Genomic DNA, 27,568 nt, shown 5'->3' with positions numbered 1-27,568 from the left:
GGGGCTATGGAGGTAGATTTGTGTCTTTATTATGTAATCAAAAATAATAGGGTTGAGAGCAAAACTTTCCACACTGCAATCAAAAAATAGATTTGAGAGCAAAACTATCGACACTGCAATCAAAAAACGGAAAACGGAAACGGAAACGCGACCCGACCCGCACCTTTGCGATCCGATCCGTTCCGCACCCTGCAGTGGAAACGCGCCATTACACCCCCAGTCCGTCGGCGCTGGGTTTGCCCACTGTAGTTAGCCAACAATAGGCCCATGATTTTGTAGTGAAGTATTATCCATGGGTTAACACATTTATCCATGCCTTTAGAGTACAGTAGTTCGCATTTGTTCATATGAATGAATCAATGAGTAGCATCACTTACTGAAACATCATTGAGACTTAAATGCAGGAGTATACTGGCCATCCCACCACTGGCCAAGTTGCTGCTTTATTGTAAGACTTCTTACATAATAATCACAATAACATTTTTGGTATTCATGATGACTTTTGACTCAGGCCGTGCAGATGAAGTCAGTATGTTGAGCTGTAACCAAGACAACAATCAATCAAAGACTATAGCGTGTACTTTGTTTATTGATTGATCTTTTGAATGACAAAAAAGCTAAATGTATATATGGCTGATTAAACCGAAAGTGCAGATTTTTCTTTAAGCAGTTCACGAACTTTACTCATGCATTCTATACCTGCTCGACTTTCAACTTCAATTCTGGTGTGCAGGTGTCTGACATTGAGGCATGGATAACAACATCTCTGTGTTCATATTTAAGACTACCATCAGCGGCTTTCCCTCTCACAAAACAACTGCTGTTGTCGTTAAACATCTTACAGTAAAGATCATCATCACATATTTCGTCGCTGTTGAACACTCCCACAGCATGCCAGTTGGAGTGGCGATTGAAGTCATACGGCACAGAAAACATGACGGCCATTTTCTTAGTGGGGTCTGAACTGTTGAGGGACAGGTCAAAGGTGAAGACGCCAATGCTGCCTTCTGCTGTGTGTCTTGTCTTTTCAAAGGTTGCAGTATCTCTGGTCCCTGGGTTGATGTCAAATGGCAATGTTTTGAGGCAGCCTCCACTCATCAGGTGAAACCTAATCAAAGGATCAGAATAATTATTAACAATATTATGAATAACAATAACATCGTCATCATAATTCATTCAACATGTAAATCTTTGTTATTGATGATTGAAAACAATCATCTGACAAGCTAGGCTGTAAATCATCCTTTTGCCAATGGTACAGTAATACCTAAATATTTTTAAAAGGAAACATGGTAAAAACTCAAATATGACGATGCCTACAATCGCCATGCATGAAAGTAAATCAGTTGTCCATGTGTAATCGAGAATTAGGAATACCTGTGGTTGGTCAAGCAATAGCCCCGGGTTGCATTTTCAATCTCAATGGTGATTTTGCGATGGGTTGGGCACACAGTAGAGAGGCCCTGCCCTTCCTCAGCTCCCTCGAAAACAGCAAACTCCATTATTGATCAAGACCTACTGTGACACAGAGGAAAACACAACCATTCATCATACTTTATTATACATCTTGTTTTACTGAGAATGAGATTAAAATAATATTGGCTATATTGGTTTGATTTTGCTTTTAGTTATTTTTTGAACAAGCTTTATCCATAATACATCATGTTTATCTAAATGACTAGGTAGCCTACACTCATGTGTAAGAGAATACCCCGATTTACAAGTACTGTTGATTCATGTTATCCTGTTTAGTTTTTATTGGAGTTCATATATTTGTATTATTTTGGTCCCTGTATTCCAATGATGTTCTCTTGGTATGTATGAAACTGGATGCAATAGTACGTTCGAATAAAATAAGCTGACCAGATTTATCCAATGAAGATAAAGAATATAATATGTGGTAGGCCTACTGTATTAGTGAGGATCTTACCAACATACTGTAATGACAACATACTGAGCCCATTCTGTTACCTTAATGTTTTAAAGAATATGATATATATATGTGTGTGTGTATATATATATATATGTATAGATGTATATATGTATATATATATGTATGTATAGATGTATATATGTATATATGTGTATATATATATGTATATATATGTATATATATATATATATATATATGTATATTTGGATGTAATCGTTAAAAAGTCATACTCACATTTCCTGTCCTCTATCAACTACCTTGAGGTGACCTTGGTCCAGATCAAGGATGGACAGGAGGTGTTATATAGTCTTCTGGCTATCAAAATCAAAACTCCCACATGCATGACAACAAGTGGTGTCTCGTACAGCCTATTACATAAATATGATGACTAAGCAGCACGGCATTAACATGGCATGACTAGTGAGTTTACATACAACAGATCCAGCCGAAGATGTTGAGCCAATGTCTCTCGGTTGAACAGGTCCTGCCGGTCCAGCTAACCTATTGTTTCGATACGTACGTACACGTTAGCCAAACCACATTAGGAACCAATGATTCACTGAATGAGTCCGGTCCTGGGAGACTTGTTTGTGATACAACTCTGCTGTTACTTTGAAGATAGTTGTTGTTTCATTGAAACAATTAATCAAAATAACAAGAACATTTTGTGAGATTGTATTTAACTAGATCAGAACCCAAACCCATTTATTTAGGGGAGAAGACTTCTCTATATCCAAGACGAGGTAAAGCCAAGAGCAAGCTTCTGCACGCAATGCTGGTTTTATACTTTAACACTTGTAAACATGCATCATTCTTAATTAATATAATGACCACAATTTGTCCAGACGCCCAAACAAAGACTTCGGTGCCCAAGATTGTACAAGCTGCAAACTTGGGAAATATGAGGGGTGACTGATGGACTGTGCGTGTGCGTGTGTGTGTGTGTGTGTGTGTGTGTGTGTGTGTGTGTGTGCGTAGGATCATGTTGACCACTATTTGGCAATTTTGTAGAATATTCATAATTGTATATTAAAGGTAATTTAAATAAACAATGATGTTTAGAGTCCAAAAATATTTTGTTTAGGATGATGGTGAAGTTCGGGTATCGGTTAGAAATGTTTATCGCATGAATGTAAGAAATTAATGTAAGGAGAGAAGGAGAAGAGTGAGTTTAGTATTTAGTGACCAGAACTGTATGGAGTGTATCTTTTGTGTGTGTATTTTGTTGAGTATTTTAACTGTCTTGAAATTTCATAGCTTTAGGGAACAATCACTTCTCACATGTGTTTCTGATTGGACAACCAGATTGATCTCCATGGAAACCAAAGGAACACACCTGGAGCAAAGCTGTTAGTCTCTCTCTCTCTCTCTCTCTCTCTCTCTCTCTCTCTCTCTCTCTCTCTCTCTCTCTCTCTCTCTCTCTCTCTCTCTCTCTCTCTCTCTCTCTCTCTCTCTCTCTCATGTATTTAAATAACTGGCATTACAATTATTTTTGTGGTTCTAATGAGGTTGTGAAGATCTGAGAAGGGGAAGCTGAGTAGAAAATGTGCATGTGTGTGTGGTATCTGATAAGTCATTGGGTGAGAATAAAACAACACAAACCTGTTTGTTGTCTTGGAGTGAACCCAGTCTGGTCACTATAAACATCCTGCGTGTGTGTTATTGTATATGTAAGGTTAATTGGTCTCGGCCAATCACAATATTTCAAAATGTATACATTTACAATATTAATATAATGAATATTCATAATGCTTTATGTTTTAGCTCCTTGACCAGCTCAGAAAGTTATGTGCATTTGCCCATTGGACATTGTCTCAGAACATCTAAAGCAGAGGTAATTTATGATAAATTTGGCATTAATTGAACCCACAGGAGGTCAGGTCATCTCCCTGAGCTGGTTTCTTGCTTTCAAGTGTTGGAAGTGTTAACACGTGTACAATGTAGGATTAATTAAACGCCATTAGTCATGTTAAATTGATATAATAATAATTGCATATGTATTTATTATATTAATTCTAACTACATTAACGAAACATAATATAGTCGCTTCACCCTTATGGGTAAAATAAAATGGACAGACGTTCCTCTGTTATTGATCATCATATCATGTACACAAATGCTGTTAAATACAGAAAATGCAGACTAATTTTTTTTTACTTCCATTGCTTTGGCGCCCCCTCTGGTGCGGCGCCCCTATGCTCCGCATATAGTGCATACCCACTTTTTGCGCCACTGGCTAGGCTGAAGGGAGGGTGGGGGAGTGTGACAATTCTACACATGGTTGTATAAAGATGTACTGCCGTTTAGTCTAACCGACTTATATATCTTTCCATAACTTATATATATATATATATATATATATATAATATATATTTGGGTGGAAAGAAACACAAAGCAGGTCAGACTTTCTGCCCCTCGCTGCCTGGCGATGCTGCTGTCGGAGACTCCTCTCCACGTTATCAGGCCCACATTACTCTTTTACAAGTGTCAAAGCTAGCGTAAAATGGCCTGCACTCGGGCCCCATTGCCCCGGAGAAACACACACACACACACACACGCACACACGCACACCCAGACAAACACAAAGATTACAGAACAGAGCAGGTCAATGCAAGAGGAACAAGGAAGTCATAATGCCTTGAAGGGACGGGTGTGATACTGAAGGGACAAATTTTTAAGGGAATTTACCGGAGAGACTTCCATGAACGTAACAAAGTCGTTCCAATTCTTCCTTATCAGTAAAATGAAGTGGACTTCAATAATGCCACCACACCTGTATTGTAATAGGCGGTTGGAGACACCACTTGTTGTCATGCATGTAGGGGGATTGGATTTTGAAAGCCAGGAGGCTATATAACAGGAACACTGTTCATCTCAATCCATGATCTGGACCAAAGTCACCTCAAGTTTGTTGATAGAGGAGAGGAAATGTGAGTATGACTATTTAATGATTACATCCAAACTATATGGAGTTGACCAATTATTGCAATTATCATTATCCTCACTGACAGTTTGGTCTATGTTCCTAAATATTGATTTGTACCTTTCTATGAAGAAAATATCAATGAGCACACGATAAAGTTTAAGACTGTGACGCAACATACAACATACATGATATATGATGAATGGTGTTGAATTGATGATCACGTTCTTCAAAACTACTATAAGATAATTGACTCAGTATGTTTTAGGAACATTATGTTAGTAAGATCCTCCATAATAGAGAAGGCCTACCCCATTATATATTCATTATCTATTTTCAGGGGAAAAATCTGGTCAGCCAATTGTATTTCAACATAGTCTGCAATCATTTTGATTAATATATAATGATTGTGTTTGTCTCTGTGGTAGTGTGTCACAGTAGTTCGGGATTCATCATGTCAACGAAGCAAGATGATATTCGGGCGGCTGAAAAGAGAGTTCGAGCAGGGACCAATTCCTATACTATTGCTCGCGAGTGTCTCGTTCAGATCGACAATGCTACCAAGTTCATTCACTTTATCAGGCCCAGGTATACGTTATTCTCCCTAACACATGACCAACAGATTTTTTTTTTTAATGCTTGGTGAATATAGGCATCATATTTGAGTTTTTACAATATTTCCCTTTGGAAATATTTAGGCATCATCAATGCCATGACCAAATGCCGCTGATTTTCCCGGCTAGCTTGTCAGAAGATTGTCCACAAACAACAATATACATGTTAATCCTATGACCCACCTTGTTCAGTGCAAAAACTTGCAGACAGAATTTTGGCATTGCAATGAGTCAATTGACTTGAGGGAGACTTGCCCCAGGCAGGACAGACTCCCATATTCCAGCAATATCATGGGATCTGCTTATCGATACCTATTGCTTCTCAATTATCTTTCGTTTGTAATAAATATATATATGGCATTCGGCAGGCAATACTGATTTTATACTCTGAACGTTTATTCTTTCGACACAATTAGTGTGAATGGTGATGATGATATTATTAGTATTATATAATCATATAATATAATATTATTAATTATTATTCTGATTATTTGATCAGGACTTACCTGTTAAGTGGATACCTCGCCGTATCATTGGAATCTGAGGTCAAGCCAGGAGCCAATGATTCAGCCCTCTTTGTCAAGACACCAAACTCACTAAGAGGCTCCGTTGGCGTCTTAACCTATGACCTGTCCCTCTACGGTTCACTCACCACTGGGAAAATGGCCGTCATGTTTTTTGTGCCGTTTAACTTAAACTTCTATGAAAACTGGTTTGCTGTGGGAGTTTTCACAAGCAAAATAAAATGTGATGATGAGCTTTACCATGAGATGTATTACAACAACAGCAGTTGTTTTGTGAGAGGGAAAGCCAAAGACGGCACTCTTACCTATCAACATGACACATTTGTTATCGAGGCTTCAATGTCCGACACCTACACCGCAATCGTAAATGTGAAAGTTAAGGAAAAAGTGTAGGCATGGGTCGAGTTGGTGGAGTGCAATGTAAAAAATCGGCACTTTGCCATTAATCAATGAATCAACGAACAAGTTATAGACGCTTTATTTTTTGATGATTGTGGTCATTGTGACAGCTATCAAATATGACTCCATCTGTACGTCTTGAGTCAATAAAGTCATATGTATCAACAATATGTGATTGTCATTATTATTGTTAGATGAATGAAGACAGCCACTTGGTCATTGGCGGCTAGTTCGTATACTGCTGCAGATTACACGTCACAATAATTATTCTGTTAGTAATGTAACTCATTCAGAATTTTTCTTTTGCAACTCTAGCAATCTCCTATCTCAGAATCCTCTTTCAACCTCACCTTCCACAATGCTAACCTAACCTTCCTCCTCTCTCATCCCTTGCTGCTCCCTCCTCTTCCTCCTTCCTTCCTCGATAGACAACGTTACCCCCCCTGACCTATAGGGCCCCATAAGGGCCAGGAAACACTCGGCTTCTATCCCAACACATGGAGGGGCCTGTGCTCGGGCCCCTTGGCCCTGGAAACACACACACAGACAAAAATACACACACCGAACACACATACACACACCGAACACACACACACACACAGTGAACACATACACACACACACATACACACCAAACACAGACACACACACACACATACACCAAACACAAACACACTAAACATTCACAAACACACACACACACACACATCGAACACAAACATACACACAGAACCCCCACACACAAACACACTCACACAAAGAATAAGGGGCGTATTATCTTTTCTCAAATTTTTCGGTTTTGTAATGACTGTGTGTGTGTGTGCGTGTGCGTGCGTGTGTGTTTGTTTGTGTTTGTGGGGACACAGAGAGGACAAACGTATTGGCTGGACGATCAAGAGGAAACTGCCAGGCATTAAAAAGTGAAATGAAAGTTTTTGAGGAATTTGCTCGATGGTTGCATCACTTTATTTTGGAGGTCGAGTTATAGACTCCTGTCAATTTAAAAGTGTGGACTTAGAGACCTTAGAGATCTTAGAGACTCAGAACACTGTGATATAATTGTAAATTATTTCACATCAAAAAAGCGGTAGCTAACGTTAGTTGAATCAAGCAAACAAATAGCTGCTGTTTTTGCTCCAAAAAGATTGACTTCCATCGAATATAACATAAGATAGTTCCTTCAAATTAGGGCTTACGGTATGGACTAAAATGTATATCACGGTATGATTTGAGGCATAGACGGTAACGGTATTATATCACGATACCTATGTTAATTGTATCTTCTAATTTCGATATAAATGCTTCTTAAGGGGTAAAATACTAGTATGGCAGCAAAACTGCATACATTCTTTTTTTTTATTCAAGTAACTTCCATCTCTGAAACACACTAATGTTTAATAGTATGGATTTGTTTCTCCACTTGCTTGTGGACGTTGCCGTACAGTTTTGGCATCTCAATTTGGCTGAGGTGTGTGCGGGCGGGTAACGCGTACCTGGGATCGAGTGTTTTGACCATCTCTTTAAAGCCCTTTCTATCGACATTTTGAAAGGGAACAATGTCCTTACACAGCTAAACAGTGACAGCGTTTGTTATCTCGTTCCACCGTTGGCATTTTGTCGTAAGGACTGGCTTTGGAAAATGCCTGCAGAAGCAATGTCTGATATGCAGAGACAGCTTCACACTACCAGCGTCTGTCTCGTACGGTGTGCAATGAGAGCTTGTGAAGGGACTAATGGGCAGGTGCCCTTGCTGCGCGCCTGCGTGCTTACGCAATAGCATACTGCCAGAAGCGCCGAATTGAAAAAGGAAGTATGTTTCCATAGCATATTTTCAGTAGTTGCGCGTAACTTTACTTTTTACATGAAAAAGTTGTTAGGTTACTGTATTAACGCGTTACTTAGCATTAGGAGAAGTCACTCGCACGCGTGCTCCCGTTTTGTTTATCTCGTTCGCACGCCGAAATATTCACTCGCAAATGCGAGTGAAATGGGCGCACTGTAGAGCCCTGCTGGTACGGTCTTCCCCCCCGTCAACAACTTTAAGAAACCCCCACAGAGATGGAATCATAACTTCAACCCTGAACATACTTCAAACCCATATGTTCCTTTTCTCCTCATGATGGATGTTTTTGTGTCAGTAGTGGTATGCTATTGTCATCATGATCTCCCAGTCAGCCTCCCTCTTCCATGATTCTCATAGCTATATTTGGGCTGACAGCCAACGCTGGTCTGGAGTAAAGTGTCCTTCAGTTATTTTCTCCTTTCTGCCTTATCGCGGTGCATCTGCCTCTTAATCTTTAATCATGGTCGTCTCTTGCTACTTTCTTTATTTTCTTTTGTCACCAGATTCTTGCTCTCTTTCCACACATCAAAATACTCTCTGCATAGGCCTATTCCTAAAATGAACCCCCATCTCACTGTCTGCATCTCTCTTCAAAAGTCAACATGTTTAAATATCAGATGGCCGCATAAACTTGCCCTTCTGTATGTTGTGTACACACTTAAATAAAGTTATGCATGATAAACTTTGTTCCTTCATTTGTGGGGGGTTTATTCCAGGAATCAACAGGTTATTACCACGCAAAACTGCTACTTGACCCGAGCTTGGTCTCACTAGTCTGCCCACGTCGCCAGGCAGGCCATTTTCTTTTGTCTACATGTTTTTTCCGCATTTCTACAAGTTCCTCAAGGTTTAGTTCTCTCTTCTTCCTCAAATTGAAACAAAATTCAACATTTCTTAGATTTGCTTCCCATCACATCGATAAGGGAACTTACCTTGCTGACACTGTCATCTTTATTCAACCGTGTCGCTAGACAAAAGTGCAAAAACCTCCACCCCACTTCGACCAATCAGTGGGGCTGCTAAATGTGAATGTTGCCCACCCGTCAATATAGGATGGCGGGATGCAACAAATAAGGGCAGCAGTCAGCTTGAATATTAGCTGTCTGCTGCCCTAACAAATATTTTAATGAGGGTGCCTGTTCTAGTTACCCGCGCTTCCCTCGCTTTTCTTCTTCTGAGAAACTCAAATAGGAAGTGCGAATTCCATGGACGGCCAACCCCCTTAGTGGTGAGATGGGGACACCTATTGGCCGTCTTCAGTATTACACATATGAAGTTATAAATCTGGTTAACCATAAGAAAAAAACCGAAATAATAAGCAATGGGAATAAATCTGTGTCCAGCAAAATTCAGATAAACTTATATTCTTACCACCAATTAAACAATTATACATTCATATATCTCCAATGGTTGCGGTGGGTTGAACTTCAGCCCGCTTGTTGTATTTTGTAAACAAGCTCACTAATGTCACTGTTGTGTACAACCTTGAATAACGCTTTGCAGGATTAACTTTGGTTTCTTTATTCGTGTTGGGCTTATTTCAGTGACCAAGAGGTGACCACACTGCTGTTACAGGACTCTGACGCTGTCTGCCTGGCCTGCCCGTTTCGCTATGTCCACGCACAGTCCAATTGGGTCATGATAAACAATGAACTTGCATTCAATACAGTATTACTAGGAGGAGGGGTGGGTGTTTCAGATGCCCCGGTGAAGCTAGGGATAAGCAACTGGAACGCTCTATTTTCAATCGACCTACTCTGAAACACTGTGTGTGTGTGTGTGTGTGTGTGTGTGTGTGTGTGTAAAGGAAGCTCGAGACGTCCAGATTGAGGAAAAATAATGATAATGTATCTAGAGCAACAGAAGTAATGCACACAGGTTCAAATGGCATAATAATGAACAAAAACCTTTGCTAAGGTCACTCTGAAATGAACCAAGGTTTCTATGAAGGGTTGCTACACCACAGTACTACAGCAAAATAGGTTAAGTGTCGGTAATGGAAGAAAGAAAGCATAGGAAGGCAGCTAGAGGAGAGGTAAGGTTTGCATAGAATAACTGAAAGAAATAGAGGGAGAAAGGGCATTCCAATTCAAATCAGATAGAATGAATTGAAATGGAATAGCAGAAGGAACTGCATCATTAAAGATGGAGGCTCATTTTCTAGGGATTTGGAGCAGAGTGAAAGAGGGGATCAAGAAATGAAGGCAGTGGGAGGAGAAAAGGGAATAGAAACGAATGAGGGAGCGGGAGAAGGAGTTAAAATATACTCTTGGCTGAACCCATGACCATTGTGTATCAGATCCTTTCGGATTTCCCATAATGCATTTCCTCTGGGGTTGGGCTGAAGTAACCCACACAGGACGATTACAGGATTTGAGGCGGAGATACGATTGGTGCTAGATTGACCACTCTGCTTCCTGTGCGGATGAGGGAACGTCAACCATTGTTGTCCATCATAAGGGGTAAAGAAGTTAGAGCGTGGCAATCATTTCAGTTAACTTTTAGCCTCTTTGACTGACCAACTGTAGGGCTGGATTTTAGGGCTTGTCATTCACCTGCCTGGTTAGAAACATTCCACGTTACTTTTAGAGAGGAGCAGATTTAGCTGGTTGTGAAATGGCAATTTTTCAAACAATGCATCTTTGCAGTCAAATAGGCTGCATGTACTTGTTTGTATGGCACAGTTCCTTACTAACGCGATATAAATTAACAATAGACTTTATACTGTGAGGAAATAACATTCAATGGAGGAAGGGGAGGCAATGAAAAGACGCCCTTGCTTTTAATAGGCCATTTATTCTTGTGAGAGGCTGCACTTGTGTTTTCCTTCTTTAGTGTTTTGTTAGGGGGTATTTTCTGTGTACATTTGTGTGCATGTGTGTCGTAAGAGTGTTTAGTTTAGAAATGTAAAGTGCTTTCTCTCTCTCTCTCTCTCTCTCTCTCTCTCTCTCTCTCTCTCTCTCTCTCTCTCTCTCTCTCTCTCTCTCTCTCTCTCTCTCTCTCTCTCTCTCTCTCTCTCTCTCTCTCTCTCTCTCTCTCTCTCTCATTTTCTACAGTCTATGCTTATCTCTTCCAACAGAATTACATTACGTACACAATTTGCTTTTTGATTTTAAAGTGCTAAGACGTACAAGAAGAAGGTTGAACTAGAATCAGTTCTAAGTAAACGGTTGAGAAGAGAACTATTAATTCAATTTAGAGTGAAACCTCAGTAGTGTAAATGGTGTCATGCTAGCTCCTTTTCCTGTGAAAGAAAGATGACATATCATCAACCTTGAGTTACAAAATAGCATCACAGAGACTTTGCTTGTGAAAAGGTTATCTTCTGAGGGCAAACAAGAAGAGAATACAAGGGAAAAACAACAATATGAGAGATAGAGCATGTGCGATACGAATGTATTTGTAATGTCATTCGTGTGTGTGTGTGTGTGTGTGTGTATGAATATGTGTGTATAAGTGTGTGTGTGTATGTTCTGTATCTGTATGTGCGTATGTGTGTGTGTGTATCTGTGTGTGTGTTCTGCATGTGTGTGCGTATGTGTGTGTGTGTTCTGCATGTGTGTGTGTGTGTGTGTGTGTGTGTGTGTGTGTGTGATATTATTCGATACACTGTCATTTTCTAGACAGTGTATCTTTCTTTTTGCAGGCATTTTTTAAACTCTTAGTGATCCACGGACTAGTTTTCTGTTTTTGTCCATCACTATGGTTTCACCGGACAGTTTTTGTCATAAAGTGATTTAAAAACATTAAGAAATCCATTTTATGCTTTGTCAGTATCTTCTACCTCATATACTACCCTCCAATTCAGTTTCAGTAAGTCATTCTTTAATGCATTTATGTTTTATTCGGGTTAGTATTTTGTGTTTAAAATGACTTCATGGCGTTCTTAGGTTTCCTATAATTACAGTGATAAACAATAAAAAACGGCAAATGTTCACTGATGTCACTGTATAGCAGCACGCTTACTGTATATATATATATATATATATATATATATATATATATATATATATATATATATATATATATATATTGTCTATTACTGTTGTCGAATGAGAAGTTATTCTAATAGGTCTTGTTATTGTAGGATATAAACCCGTACTGTACATAGTATTGATTAATTGTTCCGTCATTTTATGTTTTTTTGGAATCAAAAGGTCAATATTATATTATTGATTGAATTTTTTTCTGCTTTCTCAGGAATCGGGCCATTCGGGTTTTCATTCAAATACACATCTGAGCCCTTCAGTCGTCTTCCCTGTTTCAGCAGTTCAGCTTTGTGTTTCCTGTTGGCAAACCAAATTATTATGACTGGTTAATCCTTCTTGTTTCTCCATGGGAGCCGGTGGTAGGCCTCAATGTTAACAGGGTCCAACTCAATCCCCTTTGCGTGGAGGAACGCCGTCACCTGTTGCTCATCATATGTCGCGTCCTGCTTGCTCGTCTCCCCTCCGTTCAGCGTTGTTAATGCCCGCGCATATGTGCAGGGTTTGATCTCCAGTACAGTGACAATGCTGTTGTTCATATACTGGTATACTGTTCCAAATCACCCACCCTGTTCTCCAGCTAATTATCCGCTTGTCCTTCTCTGAGTTTTGTAGCCTTAGTTCTTTAACTTCCTCCAACAAGCGCATGATGCTGTTCTGCTGTTTTCGAACAGTCGAGTGATTGTTTAATATCATCGACCTCCTCCACAGATGCAGGATGTTTTGGTGGAATTGCGTTTATTAGAGCAACGATCAAATAGTCAGATCAAAGAATCAGATCAAATAATATGATGCAATTCAATTCTAGTGATCAATGTCACTTGTCTTTATTGGTGATAGATATGAAAAAACATTTTAAGCACTGAAGATAAAATAGCCGATCACAGAAAATGAAATCACATTATCTCTCTTATTTCGTTCATATTATGTACTGTAGGTTATGTTTACAATTCGTTACCAAATAGATATCTTGATTACAAGGATTAACGCATATTGTATTTCAACACATTTGAATTTCCAGAAACACAATTTAAGTAATAAGAGTAAACAATAAAAGCATTGGAGCTTTTTTCAAGCAGAAGTGGATCACTTCTGCTCGATAATGTCCTTGATCACCCTCAACAGGGTCTCCTTGTTGTTTAAGACATTTTCACCGGCCTTCTTTATCAGATCCTCAATCATCTCTGGGCTGTAAGCACCCTGGAATGTGCCATACTTCTTTCTGTAATCCTCCAACTTGCTCCCTGAACACATCAGACAACATTTGACTCAGTGAATTGAACATACTTGGTTCAATATGTTTGGATTCTGTTAACTTTATTATAACCTACCACAGTTGTCAACGTTGAATAAGGGAATGTGGATTACAGTGGGGGCTTTCTTCAGCCCCTTGAACACATAGAAACCCTTCGGGGAGCTCACGTCACTTTTTGTGTACTGGATCTTTGGGAAGGAGATGCCCAAATCCTTACACTCTTCAGCTGTTTCAGTCAACGTCTGTGAAATGAAAAGGTATAAAATTAATAAATGCAACATAAGAGCAAGCCATTTCATCTGTAAGAAACAAAGATTTCGATATGGATGCATTACATCATTAAACTAATAAGTAAATATTTCTTCTTGAATGTTCTGCTTTAATATTTCAACAGAAAACATAATAAATGCAGTAGGTTGCAACCTTACAAGCACAATATTTGTTCCCCTTTGATCTGATCTTTACATGGAGAGGTTGAATGTTCAACCAATATTTCACTTCCTCACCGTCAAATACATGAAAAGGGAATTGCCTAAAATGTGTATCACTCTGTTTGATTTACTTGCATTGAGCGGGTAAAAAACCGATGGTTCTTAATATTCTGATTTTCACAGATGATATATTACAAAACGTTGCAATCACAGAGTAACACCTTTTTGCATGTGTTGAGTTTAAGCAAGCAAGTTTGTTTTATCTTCTCCATCACCTCCAACCATTTTCTGCCAGGGATTTGAATGTTTTTCAGTTGTGGACTTCTTACCTCCATTGGATTACCTGCACTGAAGTCAAAGGAGATGATCAGATCTATTTCTCGTTCATGTCTCAGTGCACTCATGTAGGGAGAGTTGACTAGCAAACCGGCATCCTCAAAGTGAGTGGTTTCACTCTGCAGAAGCCTTTTGTCAATATGTGGAGCTTAAGTCAAAACAGGAAATATGTTAATCCATGTCTAAAATACATGAAATATATTTTGTCAACCTTGAATGAAAATACAGTTTGCTGCATTGATTTCAGAGAACACATCATAAACCCTGAAGGCCTACCGTGCACGCGGTGGAGGTAATTATAATTGGTTCCCCAAATCCATAACTTCAGCAACCCTTCGACAAATATCAATATTTCCTTGACGATGATATCCCAGATCACTTTGAAAACAAAGCAATAGAATATTGAAATGTTTCACTGCAATTCAATGGATTTGTTTCAATGAGGAATACAACTAAAAAATACTGCAAACAGTAGATTTGTACCATTCTTCAAGCCAGGAAACCAACTCCAGAACGATTTGCAAATTTCCAATGAGAGTCCAAGGGCCAATTTCTTCCTGGACTTTAGATCTGCTTCGAGCCACTCATCTTCGTTGATCATCAAATCACTACCGCTCACCGTCTTCTTCCCTACAGCATTTATAAAATAATGAGAATTGTAATAATGCAACCAATAGTTTCATCATGCATTTGCTTGGATTGCTAAAGATAATATAAATGACTTGGATTGATCTCAAGATCTAGGTTCAAGATTGTAAGACTAGAAATATGAGTAAGTTCTAAGTTGAAGTCCCTGGCAGATGGTACCTTTGAGAAGGGTATTCAACTCAACCACCAAATGAGTCCAGTCCTCTTCTCTGTGGATGCCGTAGTACAGTTCTAACACCTGGAGCATTAACCTCGGCCCAGCATGGCTCTGCAACGCCACTGCCTCTTCTAAAGAAACGTAAACATCAACATTGTATTTATGATAACATTATTATATTATATATATAATGATCTTGCCCCTCCTCCATTAAAAAGGCGTCTAGTCTCGCACAGAGAAAGAACCAAGAAATACCAGAGTCAGTGAGAGGTGACTCATTTTACTACATCAAATCAATACAAAGAACTCATACTACACGGAAATCAGACTCCACATCTTAAACCAGTTCTAAATGCCTGTAGGGCTTGTACATCGTGACATATTGTATTTGTATGTTATATTATTGTATCGCTACCCAGGGACCACAGAGGAAGACTAGCTTGAAGCTAAGTCTGGTGTAGTGCATGGCCCCTGATACGTAAATAATAAACAAATTATTGCTTTAATAGCTGGGAAATCTTAGAAAATAAGTAACACTTACGTTTGACCCTGTCGATGAACTTCTTCAAAAGTTCATCAACCTTGCTGCCACCTGCACCACATATATAGAAAATTAATGAATTGATTGATGGATAGATGGATGGATGGATAGATGGAGGGATGGATGGATAGATTACCTCCAACTAGTTTATCGGGTGACTTCTCAGTTACTTTATCAAGGGTCTTCACAAAAACATCCAATTCCTCTCTAACCTCAAGGTTGACCAAATCCTTGTTCCATTCAAAAAAGAACTTGCTGGCAGCTGAAGTGACTGTCTGAATCTGTTCGTTTTGGTCTGCGCTGTTCTTCCCATCGAAGTTCAATTGCAGCATACAGCCATCCAAACCCATCTTTCCTGTACACAATAGGAAACAGTGAAATCAACAATTACAATGAACAACAATATTTGACCAATATCAGCAAAACGATAGAGAAAAAGATTGTATTGATTTGTATTTAAGTGTCACCTAGTAGCAGTTCATTTGCGGTCTTAAGCAGAGGAGCAGGGTCACAGACGGTGTACTGGCAGAGCTGAAGGTCTACCACAGTAGAAAGAAGCTGAACACCCTTGTGGTCCTTTAATGCCTTCATGTTTTCCCCACCTAAAGACAACATATGTTAGTACATACTGATAACATGTTGCAAACAGCATGTTTGCTATTGTGATACAATGTGTGATATACTTTGGCATACCTTCAAGCCATTCCTTCAATATCTTCAGAATGACCTCCTTGTCAGCAAGAGCACTTCCACAAAGACCTAAGAAAAAGCAGATTGTTAAAATAACAATGAAGTTGAAGGTAGCAACGGCAGTTTGTAGTTGTTCTCTTCACATACCTTGAAGATATGTCATGTCCATCTCAGGTTTTCTCCTTGTCAGAACGCCCTTGTTAAAGATACTTCCAAAATCGGAGGTTTCCACAAAGGCTCCAGCTAGAGTGTACCCGGCCTCATGGGGGGTTAGCTCAAAGAAGGTTTCTGTACAGTCAAACACGTTAAGAACCAAGTCAACTATGATGCTTAATGAATAAAGTGCTCGCCACTTTTTATCAAACAGTGATGTCACTGCTCTAAAGCTTAATTAACTTGATGAATTGATCAAATACATGCAGAATTACAGATGAAAACAAGAATGTGTTTCGTCCTAACGAACTGCAAGAGTGTGTGCATCAGGCAACACTGCCTGCACGCCCTCCGTAAATAAATGAGACCAACTGAAAACGAAGCCGATATGGAACTATAACTGTGATTCTGAAAAAAGTATAAAGGTTATTGAAATTCGTTTTTCAGATTCTTGAAGATACAAGTGTATTGATTTGTTAAATGGTTTGAATGAAGGTTAACGTTTAATATTGACCTAGTTACGATGTCTGAAATAGTTCAAGTGTCAGAGAAGGTGGAAGACTCCGTCTCTGACACTTCGGGCCCTGTTTTAAAAGTCTGAAACGCAAGTTAGAAGCGCAAAACGCAAGTAGCTTTGGGGATGGTTCTGTAGCGATGTTGCTATTTTACCGGCGGATAAATGACTCTTGCGCCCGGTGCAAATCTAAAAAGGGTTGGTCTGAAGTAGCCTAATTACCCGTAGGTGTGGTTTGGGCGTAACGTGCAATAAACCAATGAGAGTGCCATCTCCCATTCCCTTTAAGAGCCGTGAGCGTATTTGAATTTGAGGAGTTGATATTTTGACGTGCGTTTGCAGTCTCCGATGAGACGGATGGCTGACCACATAATTTCAAACATCAAATGGCTGTTAATGGCCAAACAATATGGCCTAATTCACACATGGAATAGTGTTTTCTTCTACAACTTCAGAAATACTTAGTCCTCAAATAAATTTCTACAAAGAAAACTTAACACACATATGATTTGCGGTAACTGTGATTCTATTTAATGATATATATGCAATACATTAACAAACATCGTCTCTTACCAGTATTGTATGCATTATGGTTATCGACTTGTGTTCCTAATATGCATGTGTCCCCCTGTTAATATAAATTGCCATGGACTGTATTATGCGGTTCATGTTTAGTTTGTGTGTGTTTATACAGATGGATGCACACAAGCGCGCCTGCATTCATTAATTATTTTACACATAAACACACGTGTGCCCGCATTCATTTGGGCGCACGCGTGTGTATGTGTAAAATAGAGATGGCCATCATGTCGTTAAAGAGCTGGACGTTTTGATAGTTGAAGGGTTTCTGTAGCTAAAAGTATGCAAGAGCTTTTAACTGCCCAAAAAACATGCAAACGGAATAAAGAAAACTTAAGAAGAACAGTAGATGTGCTTGCAGTAGCAACCACACTGATAATTGGGTATTGGTATTGGATTTTTGGAAACCTTGTGATAGTCTCAATTCCATTACTGGAAATTTCCAAAACCAACTGCCAAATAGAAATGTATTGACCACACTGATATTTGATAGTTACCGCGTTGCAAATGTTCGTATTTGCAGTCCTGGTTGATGACTGTATAGATGGGATATGGATCTTTGTCATGGCACTTTTGGTAGTTTGAGAGGGTTGATTTGTCTATCTGAGGAGGAATATGGATCCAAATAAATAATTTCCCAAGATAGAAGTATGCTATAGAAATATACATTAGAATTATACTTTGATTATTGTTTTCCTACTTTCTTGACAATCTCAGGCACTACCAGTGCAGACCAGACATCTGTCAGTGAGAAATTGAAAAAATTTGCTCGATAATATCCGATCAGATGCCAAACTCTTTCCTTTCGGCTGACACTGCCGTGCCCAAGTCTTTCCGCAACAACCTTTATTTGCTCCATGTCTGATGACCAATTAGGCTTTTCATAAAGAGAAGCCATGCACCTGTAATTAAGCAGAATACCTTAATGAAAGCACATTTAAAGCTGTTGTAGGTCAGAGTCAAGAGTTTAAAATAGAGAAAGCAGAGAAGAACATGAAGGGAGCAAGGGAAGAGATGCCCTCATTGGTCACAAGTGAGCCGGCAGTAGTCTCAAAATGGAAATTGACTCATACAGAGGCAGGCGCAGTTAACTAGAACAGATATAATCACAAAGAATTTAACTATAGCTGACAAGTTACCAAAATAATATAATAATTAAAAGCTTACCGACAGCATGTTTAAGTACATTACTCAGAAATGTCACAGTCTGGCTCTGTCCTTGAGTTGCCATTCTCCACCAGAGGTCATAACTCTTCCCTTGATATACAAATCCTGCTCCCATCTGCAATCACTTCATTCCCCACACCTTCCTTGTCCATCTTCCCAGCAGAACCTCAACCTCATGTCTCTCCCCATTTTTTTATTGCTGTTGCTGTTAGTAGAAAAAATAAGAACTCCTTGTTTTCCATAGTATCGGGTGGCCTGACCTACCATGTTGATCCAGAGACACCACTCATGTAGAGGGCAGCGTCCAGAAGCCCCGCCTCCCCCATCTGGGACAGGGAGCCCAGCAGTCCAACCATGGCTCGCTCTCCCCCTCCAGAGCCAAGTATAGCGATGTTGGGTACCTTACTCTACATGGACAAAGCAGGCTCACTGAGTTACTACACACAATACAGTATAGACTTATGTCAGTTCTGCACCACACTCACCAAAGTACAAGGAATGTTGTTCTTCACCAGACATTTCTGAACACAAAGCTTTCTACCAGAAAGGTAGTTTTTTTCCCCATCACTGAGCGAATGCTGGATCCTGTTTTAGATCATATGCAAGATAATACTTTATTAATCCTACAGACATGAAATGGATTCAATAGTCTAAAATGATAAGCCATGTAACTCAATAAAAGAAAAACAAGACTAACAATTACATATATATATATATATAATATATAATACATTGGTATTACAAATGTTTATCAACCTGACTTGTGCCATCTGGAGACCTGCTTTGCAGAAGGTTTACTAAAAAGAGATAGATGAAGAATTAAAGAAGTTGCTCTCTTTTCTTAGTGCCACTGCTTGATTATAACCATTGATCCAAAAGTCCACTGAAAGTTTAAATAAATAAGAAAAAAAATTAAGGAATTAATGTTGTTGTTTACCTTGACTGAGAAAACACGGCCCGCTGAGTTGTTTGTGGTTCTGGGGCTCTGTATAACTTGAAGTGTGGTAAGGTGAATAAAGGTGCTTTATCAAGAGATACAAGGTAAACTGATGTTCACTATGGATGTGGTTCATAAACCATCTGTCGAATAAAGGTAAAAATTCTGTTTATATTGGTATAGGCGGAATGGGGAAGAAGCCACGCCTACAGGGTCGGATTTAACGAGGTAAATCTCAGTCTGTATTGGCATGGGCGGAATGGTAAAGAAGACACGCCTACACCCAGGTGACAACAAAGATAAGCTTAAAGGTTGTATCAGCGATTCTAGTCTGAAACATAAATGATCACATTCATCTGATCTTTCCTCGCGATCCACCAGCTGCCCGCTCAATAAGCAGGCCGTCAAAAAAAACGCGTCTCTGTAGCCAGATCATTTTCAGAGATCGTACACAAAAACAAATGGTGTTACCAACTACTCAAAACCAAAATAAATAGCATTCCAATCAATCACTGACATGGGGTGGGTTTTGTGGGGTTTGCGCTGCGTTCATGATAGTTTTTACTGGATGCACGAAACACGGAAGGGAGGGGGGGTTTGTTTGGGATGTTGTTTCAAATACCAACACAAGTTAAGTCACCCAACATCGCTGACACAACCTTAGTAGATTTACTAAAGGAAGTAGATTGTAGAGATACATTTTTTTGATTTTCCCTTTATGCCTGAGGGGCCCCAGCACCACCTCCACAAACCATGAGGAGGTGCGCGGGCCAGAAAGTAACCGGATGGTTGGGACTGTTATATATACGCCACGCCCATGAAGGTAGGGAAACCTGTGAGCCTTTAGAATAGAGACGTAGAAGAAAAACATCCTTGAGATCCACTCTCTCACACAGTTCTCACTCCCTTGAGGCAACGCTTTGGTGATAAGCATTTAGAATTTAGAATGGGTTCTTCTCCCAAGAGACGAGCCCGTTGTAGAGCCGTGCTCGCAATGGAGTCCTGCAACCTAGTTTCCTTGGAAATATGCTTGTAGAGTATTGGGGGTTTGTGTGTGATGAACCCTGTTTGTATTACAATAGGTCACTATGGAGACCCTTTTTAAACTTGCAAATAAACTTGCATACTTGAAGGGACGGACACATGTTGACATCTATTGTTCTTCTATGACCCTGATACTGTTCAATTGTAGAAGTGTGAGTAATCGTTTTTGAGAACGAGTCGGTGGTTTGAGGCCAGGTTCTTCATACATGGCTGATGGTCTGCTTCCGGTAGGGGCTCAATGCTACGTGTGTACTTCAAAACAATATTTTTCATGTCGTGCCATATACACAAATGATTTGTCACATGAAAGCTGAGACTTCACAAAGTCGAAGAATGTAAGCCACATCATTCTGTGGGCTAATCTCAATTAACTAGATTAGAGAAAGAATAACCACGATACCACGACAAATGATACCTTACCTGTGTTTGCCATCAGGATGAGTATGATTGCATTAAACCATCATTAGGAGATTTCTCAGTGTTGGTGTGTGATTAGGAGCCTTAGCCATAATTCAACCCCACATTACCATTGCTCTCTTGATTCAACTTGTAAAAAAGGTAGCTGCACTAAGAGTAGCTGCACTAATTGACTCATTAAACAGAAATTAGTAAATTTCCAGTAAATTAAATTTTGCTGTTGATAAACATTCTGTGTGTGTTCACTTTCAATGGGCAATCCAATAATAATCCTTCATTACAATTGTAAATTTGTTTGCAGGCGTGGTCGTGACCCTGACCCCAACGTTGGTAACCCTAACAATGATTCCGTTACTGTACTTTGGACTTGGATTGATGCTATTGGTGTTTTGATTGACATCTGGGAGTGGATGCTGATCCTCTTAAACTAATCCTAAAATATAAAGCTCTCCACAACAAAACTCCTTTCACATAGTTTAAGGCTGTATCATCTATTTAGCAACGTATTCACTGCTACTTTTTCTATCTTTGAGTAGTATTCTGCTAAATCAGTCAAAGAATGAGCCGGGTTGATCATATGTGTGGATACAACATTTATGTATACCTGTGTATATGATGTATATACGTTGATATCCACGTTTCAGATTTCACAGTGAGGTAGTTTAATGATATGCCTTTTGTATTGCACAATGTCTTTTTGGGCGAAAACTGATCAAAATCTGATCAGGATGATCAGTGTATTCTGGAGTTTCTCACAGTATAGATTTGCACAGCTGTTTCGATAAGCGATAGTTATAACACATTGGGTTGGAGAGCTGAACGTTTAAAATATTATTATTTCTTTGGAAGCTACCATCAACTGTTCCTTGGAACCACTTCCTTGCCACACCTTAAAAAGAACATAACAGACCGTCACAGCCAAGCAAGTGGTCTCTTTGCTCTGGGAACTCACTGACCGTTTATTCTGTGCATAAGATAAGATAAGATAAGATAGCCTTTATTGTCATTGTACAGTCGCCTATACAACGAAATTGGCAACTGAAGGTGCATTACACATAGGCCTACAAAAAACGAACAAGCAATTTAAGTTAATAAAATTAAACAACAAGATAGAATAACAAGAAAAACATTTGGAACAAGACTAGGACAGATGAGGTGAATAATAAACATAAAATATAAAAGGCCGTAAGCATATTGCACTTTATAGATAGTGTGTTATATAAAGGTAGGTTACTTCTTTGGAAGCTATTTCCTTGCCACACCTTAAAAAGAACATAACAGACCGTCACAGCCAAGCAAGTAAGTAGATACTTTATTCATCTCCTTGGGGAAATGTAGGTATTTAATAGCAACAGACAGTACATTACAGTTGACAAACGACAAAATGGACAAAACGTAAAAGTCAACAAAATTTGTCACAATTAGTCAAATAAAAGTCAATAGAAAGTTAGCAATACTACACATAATTAAAAAATCCATAAACAAAATAGAGCCAGAGGTAGATACAAATTAATAAATATTAAATCTTCAAGCAGCACTTTACGGGGGCCAAGCCTAACGCAGACCAAGAAGACCCGGATAGACCATTAATGGCGCATTTCCACCGGCGGTTGCGCTTCGGACTCAGCACGCCTCAGCTCAGTAGTGAAGGTGCGGTATAACCCAGCTCAATTACGGCTCGCATTTCAAGCACCGACAGTACCCCTATGGTAGGGCAGGGTTTAAGCCGGCAGCTACGTTATCATCGTGAGCTCATAGTCACCCAAAACAGTGTAGCCTGCTAATAAATCAAAGGAAAAAGAAGAACGCAACAAAATGAACAAAGAGCAACAATGTAGGACGTCTAAGAAGGACATCAAACTTTTACGCATCATTTATCTTCAATAAACTAAGCTTTCGGCGTTGTCCAGAAATATCTTATTCTGTCGACTAATCAACAGACGGCGTGTGTAGCTCGAACTTGCCGGCACCCTTTCAGGCGTCCCAGTACCCCAACGGAGGAGTACTGCGAGACGAGTACGGCTCAATACGCCTCAGTTCGGATCACGCCAACTCTTGGCGGTGGAAACGCGAACCGTGCCGGTCTCTTTGCTCTGGGAACTCACTGACCGTTTATTCTGTGCATAAGATAAGATAAGATAAGATAGCCTTTATTGTCATTGTACAGTCGCCTATGCAACGAAATTGGCAACTGAAGGTGCATTACACATAGGCCTACAAAAAACGAACAAGCAATTTAAGTTAATAAAATTAAAAAACAGCACAGAATAACAAGAAAAACATTTGGAACAAGACAAGGACTGGTGAGGTGAATAATAAACATAAAATATAAAAGGCCGTAAGCATATTGCACTTTATAGAAAGTGAGGTATATGTGCTCTGTTTAATGTTTGATGTCTTATGAGTAATAAGTATCCTGATTGCCCAAGGACGTAAGGTGTTGTTCATTGCGTTGGTTCTGCTCTTATAGATCTCTGAAGAATAAGTCTCGCCTCCGAGGCTCCCCGTTCCCTCGGTCAAATGTCAATTTTTACGGCCACTGTTTGTTTTTTGCTGCCTTCTTGTTTCCCCTCTGTTATGTGCAACTGACCCAATCACAAAGACAAACGGGAACGCTATAAGTGCTACGAGACGGGAAATTCCGTCACAAGAAAAACTCATGCGGGTGGTGTACGAGGCAGTGGCGAACTTAGCCCTTTGGGGGCTCCAGGCGAACCGTCATTTGGGGGCCCCTGCATCTACCGGTCTAATGTACCTTATATCGCATAATGAGATAATCCAAGGGATGAACAAAAGTCACTATCCTTCTTTCATGCAAATATTACCGTATTGGTCCGAATCTAAGACGACCCTGATTATAAGACGACCCCCTGTTTTTCAACACAAACATTTAGAAAAAAAGATTTGCAGACCAGATTTGCAGAACAAAGAACAGTGTTTTAAACACTTGTTATATTAATGACAATAATAATAATGCCAGTAAAGGCCACGGCACTTTCAAGGCAAAATATGTACAGTATGATTCAAAATTAATATCAAGCAATAATCCAGCAACATTGGGAACATTTTTAAATATCATAGAAAAATACAGGCCACATATTTAACTTAACTAAAATTCGCCAAACTCCTCCGATCTCTCTCTATCGCTAACACACGTCCTCTGCCCCGCTGAGTTTGCTCTCGCTGTCATCGCTCCCCAGCTGCTCCGCTTCCACCGGCTCCGCCCAAAGCGCGTTTTCTCTGACGTATTCAAAAACTCTCCGGTCAACCTCACTGAAACGGCCACTTTGAGGACCACGGTAGGATTTGTGCTGACTGTTGACGTCTTTGAGACGTTATTTTGGTGCTCGCCATCTTCTTACGTTACTCTCCGTGACCCCAAACTTCTTGGCAGCTTGGCAGTTGTTACTTGACTCTGCCTTATTGACAACCATTATTTTAAAATTGGCATCATAGCTCCTCCGATGTTGTTGATTGACCTGACCCACTTTTGAGCCACTTGTCTCTAATGGTCAGCCTGTCTTTAAACACCGGTAACGGTCTGGTTGTTAAGGACGCTGGACTACTTCTTCCCGGAACCAATTTCTGGCGCAACCTGCGGCCGCGAATGTGTATTGACATTTAAAGGGAGAGGCGAAGAAGAGAAACTGCGCTCTGAATACTAGACCCCGAATATAAGACGACCCAACTTTTTCAGACCTATTTCGAGGGGAAAAAAGGCCGTCTTATATTCGGACCAATACGGTAATTATCTATTTACAAATTGAGAATAACATACAAAACAATAAGATTAGTTACGTTGACACATTACACTGACTGTTAACCTTATGTCATCATTTACCTGAGGGTTTCCCATAGGTCACAGCAGCTATCTGCTGTGACCTACTGGAAACCACTACTGGAAACCTACTGATAGCTGCTTCCAGCTATTAGTATTTTTCCTGTGCTCTTCAGACCTTCCATGCTTGATTAGATGCATTGCATGGTTATTCCAGTCTTTAAATCCTTCCTCACTCAGTTGTTTCTGTTTTCCATCGGACCCCTAGTTTACGACAAAAACAATACAATTGACGGCAGCTCCTTTGCCGATTTTTTTTTTACATCTCTCAAAGTGCCAATAATGAATCCCCTCTTTGCAGCCTCTCTCAGAAGAATCCATTTTAGAGCCTGTTTCTATGTACTGCCTTAAAAAAAAAACTATCTCATCTGACCCTGGCCCTTAATGTAACTGCCAGTTTTAATCTTTGAATCTTATCTGGTTGGGTTCACCAGAATGGGCAGGTGGTTTCTGCAGGTGTTTTTATAACAGGTGGAGGCAGAGTTGTGCAACAGCAACACTTGTACCGAGTAAAATATTACCAAGTTTTTTGAAATGCCTTACATTACCGCGTTACAGCAAAACCGCACCTGTTATCAAACCAAGCTGCCTACCCCAAATGAACCCAAACGTGATAACCCTCCCGGTCAAGCCTAAAGCACACCGTCTAAACGCCTGCGAGCGTGACAATTCTACACATGGTTGTGTAAAGATGTACTGCCGTTTAGTCTAACTGACTTATATATCTTTCCATAATTTATATATATAGAATATATATTTGGGTGGAAAGAAACACGAAGCAGGTCAGACTTTCTGCGGCCTTGTCCCCCTCGCTGCCTGGCGATGCTGCTGTCGGTGGCTTCGGAGACTCCTCCCACGTCGTCAGGCCCACTTTACTCTTTTACATCTGTCAAAAGCTAGCGTAAAATGGCCTGCACTCGGGCCCCATTGCCCCGGAGACACCCACATACATACATGCCAAGAATAACAAAAATAACAAAACTGAAGATTACATCAGAGAGCAGATAACAAAGTCATTCCAATTCTCAGTAAAATTAAGCAGAATTCAATAATGCCACCACACCTGTATTGTAATAGGCGGTATGAGACACCACTTGTTGTCATGCATGTAGGGAGTTTGGATTTTGAAAGCCAGGAGGCTATATAACAGGGACACTGCTCTTCTCAATCCATGATCTGTACCAAAGTCACCTCAAGGTTGTTGATAGAGGAGATAAAATGTGAGTATGACTTATTAATGATTACATCCATGCTATATGGAGTTGACCGATTATAGCAATTATCTTTTTCATCAATGACAGTTTGGTCTATATTCCTAACTATTGATTTATACCTTTCTTTGAAGAAAATATAAATTAGCACACGCAAAGTATAAGACTCTGACATTTCATACAACATACAATTGAACTGAGGTATGCATATATATATATATATATTCCTATTTATATATGATCATTTTCTTAAATTTTTTAAGATATAAGATAATAAAACGTGATAACAGATAATAAGATAAGATGAGCCAATTGTATTTCAAAATAGTTTTTCATTCAGTAGGATAAATATATAACCCCCTCTAACCCTCATTTATTTTCTTCATATTTAATGATAGTATTTGACTCTGTGGTAGTGTGTCACAGTAGATTGGGATCCATCATGTCCAAGAAGCAAGATGATATTCGGGCGGCTGAACAGAGAGTTCTAGCAGTGACCAGTTCCTATACTACTGCTCGCTCGTGTCTCGTTCAGATTCACAATGCTACCAAGTTAATTCATCAGCCCCAGGTATACGTTATTCCCATGACCAAATGCCGCTGATTTTCTCGGCTAGCTTGTCAGAGGATCGTCCACAAACGACAATATAACAGCAATACTGAATTTATACTCTGAACGTTTATTTTTTCGACACAATTAGTGTGAATGATGATGATGTTCTTCTGAGAAACTCAAATTGGAAGTGCGAATTCCATGGACGGCAAACCCCCTTAGTGGTGAGATAGGGACACCTATTGGCCGTTTCCAATATTACACATATGAAGTTATAAATCTGGTTAACACTTCAATTAGGTCTTGATAAACAATAAATTTGCATTCAATACAGTATTACTAGGAGGAGGGGTGGGTGTTTCAGATGCCCCGGTGAAGCTAGGGATAAGCAACTGGAACGCTCTATTTTCAATCGACCTACTCTGAAACTCTGTCTGTCTGTCTGTCTGTCTGTCTGTCTGTCTGTCTGTCTGTCTGTCTGTCTGTCTGTCTGTCTGTCTGTCTGTCTGTCTGTCTGTCTGTCTGTCTGTCTGTCTGTCTGTCTGTCTGTCTGTCTGTCTGTCTGTCTGTCTGTGTGTGTGTGTGTGTGTGTGTGTGTGTGTGTGTGTGTGCATACAGGTTCAAATGGCATAATAATTAACAAAAACCTTGGCTAAGGTCACTCTTGTGTCGGTAATTGAAGAAAGAAAGAGAAGGAAGGCAGCTAGAGGAGAGGTAAGGTTTGCATTGAATAACTGAAAGAAATAGAGGGAGAAAGGGCATTCCAATTCAAATCAGATAGAATGAATTGAAATGGAATAGAGGAAGGAACTGCATCATTAAAGATGGAGGCTCATTTTCTGGGGATTTGGAGCAGAGTGAAAGAGGGGATCAAGA

General features: G+C 39.7%; 3 protein-coding genes across 4 annotated transcripts; 1 reads left to right on the top strand and 2 right to left on the bottom strand.

The window, feature by feature from the left end:
• Positions 1 to 571: 571 nt before the first annotated feature.
• On the bottom strand, positions 572 to 1,932 carry LOC132472181 (DELTA-sagatoxin-Srs1a-like). The gene is made up of 2 exons (XM_060071664.1): positions 1,378 to 1,932; positions 572 to 1,108 (listed from the first exon to the last, which is right to left on the bottom strand). Exons 1-2 carry the CDS (start codon positions 1,500 to 1,502, stop codon positions 694 to 696), a joined length of 540 nt encoding a protein of 179 aa, XP_059927647.1. The 5' UTR covers positions 1,503 to 1,932; the 3' UTR covers positions 572 to 693.
• A 2,465-nt stretch (positions 1,933 to 4,397) lies between these two features.
• LOC132472271 (DELTA-thalatoxin-Avl1a-like) lies at positions 4,398 to 6,927 on the top strand. Its single transcript, XM_060071810.1, has 3 exons — positions 4,398 to 4,863; positions 5,285 to 5,444; positions 5,970 to 6,927. The coding sequence occupies exons 1-3, from the start codon at positions 4,815 to 4,817 to the stop codon at positions 6,385 to 6,387; spliced, it is 627 nt and encodes a 208-aa protein (XP_059927793.1). The 5' UTR covers positions 4,398 to 4,814; the 3' UTR covers positions 6,388 to 6,927.
• A 6,374-nt stretch (positions 6,928 to 13,301) lies between these two features.
• On the bottom strand, positions 13,302 to 19,792 carry LOC132472097 (cytosolic phospholipase A2 gamma-like). 2 transcript variants are annotated; one of them, XM_060071550.1, is made up of 17 exons: positions 19,630 to 19,792; positions 19,449 to 19,489; positions 19,178 to 19,277; positions 18,957 to 19,099; positions 18,226 to 18,427; positions 18,023 to 18,128; positions 16,427 to 16,567; positions 16,283 to 16,348; positions 16,057 to 16,191; positions 15,726 to 15,944; positions 15,590 to 15,640; positions 15,051 to 15,179; positions 14,727 to 14,873; positions 14,520 to 14,621; positions 14,237 to 14,391; positions 13,553 to 13,718; positions 13,302 to 13,465 (listed from the first exon to the last, which is right to left on the bottom strand). In XM_060071550.1, the coding sequence occupies exons 2-17, from the start codon at positions 19,460 to 19,462 to the stop codon at positions 13,308 to 13,310; spliced, it is 2,034 nt and encodes a 677-aa protein (XP_059927533.1). In that variant the 5' UTR covers positions 19,463 to 19,489; positions 19,630 to 19,792; the 3' UTR covers positions 13,302 to 13,307. The 2 variants fall into 2 exon arrangements, with proteins under 2 accessions (XP_059927533.1, XP_059927534.1); XM_060071551.1 differs by lacking the exons at positions 14,520 to 14,621; positions 14,727 to 14,873.
• Between the last annotated feature and the right edge of the window lie 7,776 nt (positions 19,793 to 27,568).

The sequence above is a fragment of the Gadus macrocephalus genome, chromosome 14 (genome assembly GCF_031168955.1).
Source record: "Gadus macrocephalus chromosome 14, ASM3116895v1".
Classification (NCBI taxonomy): Eukaryota; Metazoa; Chordata; class Actinopteri; order Gadiformes; family Gadidae; genus Gadus; species Gadus macrocephalus.
The sequence above is the reverse complement of the archived record's forward strand: the minus strand, read 5'-3'. Positions and strand labels throughout refer to the sequence as shown.